The sequence below is a fragment of the Embiotoca jacksoni genome, unplaced genomic scaffold (assembly GCF_022577435.1).
Source record: "Embiotoca jacksoni isolate LCO1_2020_lvr unplaced genomic scaffold, fEmbJac1.0.p SCAF_9, whole genome shotgun sequence".
NCBI classification, from domain to species: Eukaryota; Metazoa; Chordata; class Actinopteri; family Embiotocidae; genus Embiotoca; species Embiotoca jacksoni.
In genome coordinates this window covers 14,199,684-14,208,649 of record NW_027185447.1, presented here as the reverse complement: position 1 = coordinate 14,208,649, position 8,966 = coordinate 14,199,684, and the positions used below count along the sequence as shown (strand labels likewise).

Here is an 8,966-nt window from a genome sequence, read left to right as displayed (position 1 = left end):
ACATCGTCATCATTATAATTTAATTCTTACGCGAACAAAAATTACACCCAAGATCATTAAAAGAGCACATTCTTTTATTAACAAACACCTATTTACAGGAACACAAAGCACAGTTCTGGATAAATAGGATTACACAATCAAGGTCACATGGAGCAACACAGGACGCAGAACAGAAGAGAAAAATAATCTTTTCCACTTTCTATACAACGAAAAAGAATTATCTACAAAGAGGTGGAATATTTTTCAGTGGAGACTAGCACATACACAACCAGAACAGGTTTCAACTAATCACCAGTCACCGGGTATAGGAAAAGGCTGTATTGCACTGAGAGGAAGACTATAACGATTTCAGTAGCATTTTAACTACTAATACTGAGTATGTTACAATAATGAGGTGCTTTGTTTCTACTTAACCACACTAGGAGTGTGTAAATTATAGAGTAATGACATATAAATTATTGCAACCCTCCAATAGAGAAGTGACCAATCAAATCAAAATGGCTCACTCTCATTATTCTGAAATTCTTCAGCAGAAGTGGTCAGATGATTTTCAGAATCAGTTTGTAGGCTGTGTCTGGCAGTGAAGAACATCAAATATCACAGAGGAATCTGACACTCACTCAATATTTTTAGGTGCTGACAATAAACAAAAAAAAACAAGAGGAACAAAAAGAAACTCGTCTTTTCACGACTCTTTGAAAAAACAAGCTAAACAATCAGCTTCAGTCTTTGCACCAAGATCTATTGCCATCAAACAAATGGCATACTGAAAAGACTCTGGATTCAGATTTAGTGGGAAACAGATAATATTTATGAAGAATAAAACTGAGGGTTGTGAAAACACATAGTAAAGAAACAAATCGTGTCCAGGGCAATGTGTTGACTAAAACATAGATTTATGTTCGAGCAAACATCAGAAACTCCGTCGCCTTGCAACTTGTACATGAACACGTTGAACACCAGAGGACAGTAGTGATTCACACAAACAGTAAGGCAACAGGGGATCTGACAGTATCTGACTTAGTCCTGATAGATTTCATTTGAACAAAAAAGTGCTGCTGATCAGTGGAGGAGATAAGACCCATGTGCGTGCAACGTTTGGCTCGTAAAGGTTAAGCATATTTCTGGGCCAAAATAAAAGATATATCCGAGTACGACACTAACTCAGTTACAGTTTAACCAGCTCGTATACAGTCAGTTTAAGACGCCAGTTTTGCTATTTTTTTTTATGACTTAATATGTTGCACACATAATTACAATACAAATCGTGTTAAAAAAAAATAACAAAAAAAAACATGCTGTAAAATGATCACAACTGAGACGATCACCACTCAGAATTTAAACTGTTGAACTGACAGGAGACATTGTTCTGATCTATTCGGGTATAGCTGCGCTACTTCTACACTGAAGACCATACCCGAACAACTCAACGCTGCCGTGTGCGATAAAAAAAAAAAAAAAAAAATCTATTGTTTTCTTCAAGTTAAAAATATGCCGTGTCACCTTTGCTCGAGTGTGTGTAATGATCACCTTCGTCACATCTGTCAGTAGTTAAGAGGAGAAGAACTGAAGAGTAAAAACAAAGCTCTCGGCATACCGTCCTGAAACACAAACACCTGACACTTCAGAAAATACTGACGTTCCTGTTGGTGAAAATAGTCACAATAATAAGACTCCAGAAATAAAACTAAGACTTGCATGCCATTTCCTCGTGTATGAACACCTCTTACAGGCAAACGCTCTTTTGCATTCTTGATAATTCACATTTCAAACTCTAAATTGAACCCCCCCCTCCACCCTCTCCCTAGTTTCATTATTTACATTTTCTATTTTTGACAGATGCCCCTGTAGGTTTGGTGCTTTTGTTCCCTCCCCACCCTCCACCTCTCCTCTCCCCTGTCTCTTCCTGCTTTGCTTCTGTATTTATGCACACAGATCCTGGCCTAAAGTAAACAGGCAGCACACAATGGCTCATTCCACAGGCTCCACTGTAATTCAGCCCTCCGGCCAAGATCTGAGCCAAACCAGCAAAAACATGCTAAATCACTGAGTCCTCTAAGACACAGTACCACAGACTGGGAATTCTGGGCAGTCGCCGGTTACATACACAATGTATTTATTAGCAGTACATGTTCTATACAGTCCCGGTTTTGGGAGAAGTAGCCCGTGGTCACGGCAGCAGGACATCAACAGAGAACTCAACACAAAGAAAATGATTGATACTTCCCTAAACACACAAATACCCCTAAACACACACTTTGTTACACTGTAATTCCCCTGCTCCCTAAACTCATCACAATGGACCCTCTCTGAGAAACGTTGGCTTTTCCGGGCAGCGCACCAGTAAATGACATATTTAAAGCACTGAAATCAAGAAGGGGGAGGAACGTCTGGCGTTGCCGAAGTGCACTGGGATGTTTGAGTCAAAACAGCCATTTCGTTCTCCGTGGGAATTTGCTGGATCACCTCCCGGCTGGATGCCCTCCTATTTACGTAGACCTGGAGAGGACAGAAACATGGAGAGAGTGAGGAAAGAGGGTTAGCAGTTGTTGGGCAACTCGCACACGAACACACACAACACGCACACGCACACGCACTTCCCTGGACGAATTTATTCAGGATATAACTCCCAGTAGGTTAGGGAGACGAAAACTTCCTCCCATTAGAGACGGAGCTGATTAAACTGTCAAGAAGCTGATCAAATATTAATTTGATGTTGGCAGAGAATTATTACACGACTTCCCGGCCTTATTGTTATTAAAGTCCTCTGCACATCCAAACGGAATAATCCAGTTTTAGACTGAATTTTGTATGTTTGTCACCGTGCGCTTCGACCACCGGCTGCCTGCGGCGCGGACCCACAAACGTATACGTACACACAAACACCCGGCAGTGCTGTGAAAGACCTTCATATTCCCCAAAGCTACGTGACAGGATGCAGCACGTTTTCGACAGCAGTTTGCTCCTCAGACATCGCTCACATTTCCAGATGCCGTAAAAGCAACCCACTGCACAGTCTTTACGAGCAAGTGCTTCGCTGTAACCGACCGGACCAAATAATAAAACAAACTATGGGATGAACACAGAGGTGGAGCAGGACTCAATAAAAACAACAACAACAAAAAAAACAGAAAACAAAAGGGGAGGAATGTAAACTTTAAAGAGGAAACAATTGCATGAAACGAACAAACATGTGCAACACAAACTTGTACGTGACCACAAAATGTAACAACAATGTGAATATTTACATTAATGTGATCTCGTAAACGCGTTAAACACACAGGGACACAGGCACGTGTACTGGGATGAGAGCTCACTCATACTTACAGGTACATGGGCTTTAAGAGGAGATGAGATGGTTTCTCATTGACATGGTAGAGTGGGAATGGGTCAAATCCACCAATAAAATCAACTGAAAACAGAACATTAAAACATAAATTATGGAGTACATAAAAAGACAGACAACAACAACAAAAAAAGAGACACTGAAGTAACTGAAAAGACATGCATGATTAAAATCACAACCTGAATGAGGGATGAAATGGAAAAATAAAAGACACAGCGGGAGCAGATGTAATGCCAGGGTGTTGAAAGGCAGTCAGCTTTCCAAGAACAGAGTCTTTTTTAGTTTTAACTTTGACAAAGTCCATGAAAGAAGAAGACTTTTTTAGTCTTCAACTTTTTTTTTAGTTATTATCTCTGCATCTGCCTCAAGCCAAAGAGAAAGCTCGGGAACAGGTGAACGCTTGGCAGCTGTTGAAATAGCCTAAGCTTTTTTATCGCTCCAAAACAGAGGTGACCTTCAGCCACCGAATGAATGCTCGGCCCTTTCTGTTTATTTTCTCACTTCAGGAGTTCAGACTCTAGGCGAGGTGCAGAAGAGCGAACGAGCCTGATGTCATGCGAGCGATAGAAGGACAACGCCGGTAACTAAAGCGCTGTGGGTTTTTCACAGATGCACAGAGAGGAGATTTTTTTTTTTTTAGATGGAGGAAACGGCCTGCGGCTTTTGAGCGGACACAAAGGCTGAGAGGGAGAGAGGTGGGAGAAAGAGAGGGGAGGACGGGGTGCGTCACGCTTGTCGGTCTGACTGACAAGGGGCCAAGGAGATTAAGTTGAAGCAGAGCATGTGAAAGAGGCCAACATGTCCAGGAGCTGCGAGTCTCCTGTAAACACCACGCGGGGAGAAAAAAAGGAGAGACTGATCTGTGGAAGAACACCACAAACACACGGAGGATCCCAGTTCTGGAGAATGACAGAAAGTGGGCAGATCTGTTACGTTTTAGGAACCAACAGCTGTGGGGGACACACACACACACACACACACACACACACACACACACACACACACACACACACACACACACACACACACACACACACACAAAAACACCAACCCGCCATGGAAACTACTGTAAGGCCAAATCGGTCCCATCCTGATAACAGGAGGCAGAGGTGGTCTGCTGAATGCTGATAGGTAAGCAGGATGTGTGCAGACAGCCACTGGGGGGTAGGGGTTGGGGGGTAGGGTTTGGGGGGTGGGTTGCTGTGCTGTCCTTTTCCTCTGACCCTGCCCCTGGTTTCCAGGGACACACAGTGTCATCTGCACACATACATGCCACCCACACGCCTTTCTCTTTTCTGTACCAATGATTTTCTCATCATAAGCAGGTGGGGATCCAGCCCCTTCCATGATAAACTGAGCTGAGGAATGCAGTTAGCTGACAATGACGGTTGCCATTTTTAGACACACCAACAGCTTGGGGGACGGCGATGTCGGCGGGCCGACCGATCCGTCAGTCGTCAGCTCGGTTTAGAGGGAAATATCGTGACAACCGTCGGATGTATTGCGGCGATATTCGACACGGATATTCGAGGTCCCCTTCGGGGGAACCCCAGAGACTTTTCATCTGACGCTACAAACAGGTCGACTTTGAAGACATTTGAAACTCATGGGCAGATTCCTGCCGTGCATCTTGTGTAGCATTCACAGAACCCAATCAGGTGCCCTGTACCTGGTCTTACTCTAATGAAGACATTCAATGTGGCAAAACATTAGTTTTCACCTTTGACTGCTTCATTTTTTTTTATTTTTTTTTTATCTCTGATCTCCATCCCTACAATATAATATACAGTTAACTGTCAGTCCCTTGTTGAACCATTTTCCCATCAATTACCACCTGCATTGGTTTGACTGTGACCTTGAAGTCAATTTTCTATGCAGCTCACTGAACCTTGGTGGTTGAGAAATCAGTGTAAATTAGCATTAGATGGTTTTTCCAACAGTAAAAAGAGCTTTTTTGAAAACACTAAGGATTGTCTGGTGATATTAAACCCATTGAAATGTGAAAAGAGGGGAGATCAGTGTCTCCCAAGCAGTGAGCTGGCCGATTTCCTCTTGTGTGGACACATGCAAGAAATGAAAGGTATGTAGGTCAATAGTAAAGGTATCATTGTGGTGGCCCCTAAACAAACAGGGAGTAATGGAAGATGATTATGTTTCAGTTTAAGTGGAAACTGGCTGAAATCAGAGGACCTGCAGCAGAGACACTGACAGTCAGCCTGCAGTAAACTGCTGCTGCCCTCATTCTGTGTGTGTGTGTGTGTGTGTGTGTGTGTGTGTGTGTGCGTGCGTGCGTGCGTGTGTGCGTGTGTGTGTGTGAAGAGTTAGCGAGCTGACACTGAAATGAAACGCAGGCACCAAGATAAAGGGAAAAAGGCCAGGAGGGAAAAAAATGGGCTTGGTGAGAATAAAAGAGTGCAGCGTGAGGAAGATCCAGCAGGACAAAGGAGGGAGAAAGACAGTGAGCGAGTTAAAGGGTAGACAGACAGTTCATGACTTTAGAACCTGTCTGTAATGCTGGATAAGGTGACTTACACGATACAGTTGTGATCACACACACACACACACACACACACACACACACACACACACACACACACACACACACACACACACACACAAGCACACACGCACACACACACACGCACACACACGCAGCTCTATATGTCTGCATCTCTGTTCTCACACACCATTACACAGCCATCATTGCTATACAGGCCACTCATTTACTTTAAAGACCAGTTTAGCTGTTTTATGCTTTGTTATTTTTCATATCAAGCCTTTGGGTATGACGACAAAGAGTGTATTTAAAGTTCATTATCCGTGAAAGGATGACAAGGTTCGAGGCAAAGACAGATCAAAAGAGACTTGAGAAACTTAAGACTACATTGTCATTGCTGACTATCTTCTACTTATCACGCAACGCCCAGCACCACCATCGTTGTATTTTCAGTTGTGTGTTTATAACCCAGTCGTAATGTGCATAATGTAGCTATTCATAAAATTGAGTTTATGTTACGAAGAACAATAACCTTAAATATGTATAAAGCCCAACTTTAAAACTTACTATAACTGATTATTGTGCAAATAGATAGATTGTAGATTCATATAATTATCGTCCTGCTCGTTTGGAGTCATTGCAATGATATTGTAAAACCTGAAGGGAACCTCCATCGCGCACCACTGTAGCCTGCACACAATCCTAATTGTAGCATTCAGCCCTTCAGGAAACAAATATTAAAATCAGTCCAGACCATTTGCGGCTAATTTAGTTGTTTTTTTTGCTTCACTGTTTCCTTGGCTGACCACCACCTTTCTTTGTGCCTCTGAAGGAGAGCTTGGATAGCACATCTGGAATCACCCATCTGCTGGCTAAATGTCTAACCTTGGTGATGCAGGATGAACACCTTTCGTCTTGCTGCTCTGCCCACTTCAGACATTGTGTACAATTTATTTTTAATGAAACTGTAATTTCTTCAGCAACCTGTCCTTTTCCAGCACGGCTGCCCTCTCTTGTACCAATTTCCACAATTTGTTTAAGCTCCATGTCTTTGGGTTTGTGACTGTTGGTTGGGCATTACACGACCATACACTGGCATTTGTCACTTTTTTTTTTTAGGACATTGCATAGTCTTGGTAAATCGATTAACATAAATAACAAATGGTAGAATAATTAGTCATGAGATCAATCTGCTATTGCAGCCCTGAATAAAGTCCTTTTAGCTGCTTCCATTTCAGGTTCCTGTTATTGTGTTTGCTGGCTCACTGTCCGTTACTTACTGGGACACTTTAAAAGAACACAGCCATTGTTGATATTATTAATAACATCTGTGCTTTTCCTGCTTTGACAAGTCAAAATGTCTGTTGTTAAAAGGGCCTGTATCCATGTATTTTCTAATAATTCTGCAAAAACAATTACGTAAAAAAAAATATATATTTTTGTTTTTTTTTGTACAATTGAGTTGCAGTAATCTTGATTGTTTCTTTTTTGTTTTAATGGAAAATTGCTATGATTGTTTCCAACGTGTATTTATTTTAAATCAACATGTTGACATAAGACAGCTTAACATCCTTCTGAGGCAAGTATAAAATAAGAGGAAATCCAAAACTTTGAAGCTCGCTCCTGCTGAGTGCGAACAGAGCACAGCACCGAGACATGCATGAAGCAAGGGGAGGCTGTAAGCTTTGTGAATAAGTATCGCAGGTTACGTCGCTTGATGTCACATCAACATTTGAGTAGAGAGCGCATATAATATTTTGTGTCAAAATTTTGGGGTACAGAAAAAACCTGCAGCGAGCTAAATCCCGTGAGTAGGGGTTCCTCATCGCCTTCGACTTTCGGAAGCATTTCCAAAGGTCTCGATTTCTCGAGTTTGACAAAAAAAAAAAAATGTTTGTGTGCTCTCCGCTCATGTCCAGAGATAAATTGCAAATGTGCGAGGTGACGATTTTGATAGATAAAAAAAAAAAAAAAAACTTAACTCGGAATACTTTCTCATGAAGGTTATAGGTCCCCCCACCCCCACCCCCCTGCAGCTCAAAGTGCTGCGTAACATTCGCGCACAACGGGAGCAGTCTTTGAACTTTTTGATTGCTCTTCGTATATGCAAGTTTTAAGATTTCTTTTTATTGAATGATATGAGAATCTGAACACTAAGTCCCTGAAAGTTGAGATTCTTACTATTTTGATCTTTTCACACTTCTAACCACCTGGGGCTAAACTGCCACCTGCACAGCCATCCATCCATCCATCCGGTCCGTCCATCCATCCATCCATCCATCCCGTTGCTCTGTCTGCCGTGGAGGATTTTCTGCGGATGTGACTCAGCACAGAGGGCGGCAGCATAATTAGCAGACAAGTTAAAGCGAGCTTATGCCAGTGCTAGGCGGCTAACTCCGTGACCTACTTTACAAAGAGGATTTTCCCCACCACTCACTCTGCCCGCGTGTCTGCTCACTACAGATAACTTTGTGTAACAAATTCATACACACACGCACAGTCAGCTAAACACAAACACGCACAAACAGCATCCAGGTGCGCGCGCACGCACACACACACACACACACACGGTATCAGTAATAGAGCCTGTAAGCCATGTCAAACCCTGAGCTGATGGAATATGATGCTTGTTACTCAGCCCATTGTGTCTTCTTGGCTTCTTGTGACTGTGTGCGAATGTGTGTGTCTGCATGTGTGCGTGTTTCATTCTATTATTCTTTACGCAAGCCTGAGCACTCAAATCTAAACTCAGCTCTCTCCCTGGAGAGTGAGAGAGTGCTCCGTGAGAGAGGAATTCCTGTCTTATCTCCTTATTCGTGAAATGCTCATCTTGGCTTGTGTTGTTTGTAACTGCATATTGCCCCCCCCCCCCCTCCCGGCCCACCTCCCATGACTTGCTCCTGATAATCACCTCCCTCTGCTTCCCTCATGTACTCCTTTTCTCCTCTTTCCTTCCCCTTTTCCCTTCTTTTCCCTTATTTCTGTATCTCCTGAGGATTTTTTTCCCCCTACCTTTCTTCTCTTCGTTTAGTGAGAAGCGATCAGCTGTGGAAGTTATTGACTAGCAAGGCACCTAATAAGGCTGACACAACGAGTGACCAGAGACCTCTAACTTCTTACATT

At 42.7% G+C, this 8,966-nt stretch overlaps 1 protein-coding gene across 3 annotated transcripts in view; it reads right to left on the bottom strand.

Moving 5' to 3' along the window:
- Positions 1 to 56: 56 nt before the first annotated feature.
- The window catches only part of nkain4 (sodium/potassium transporting ATPase interacting 4), a 46,529-nt gene continuing 37,619 nt past the window's right edge, over positions 57 to 8,966 (bottom strand). The window contains exons 6-7 of one of the 3 annotated variants that reach the window (XM_069141150.1): positions 3,328 to 3,412; positions 57 to 2,499 (exon numbers count right to left, since the gene is read on the bottom strand). In XM_069141150.1, coding sequence (XP_068997251.1) covers positions 2,490 to 2,499; positions 3,328 to 3,412 — 95 coding nt within the window. In that variant the 3' untranslated portion in view covers positions 57 to 2,489. Of the gene's footprint in view, positions 2,500 to 3,323; positions 3,413 to 8,966 lie in introns of those variants that run through there. The other 2 variants (XM_069141152.1, XM_069141151.1) reach the window with 2 other exon arrangements.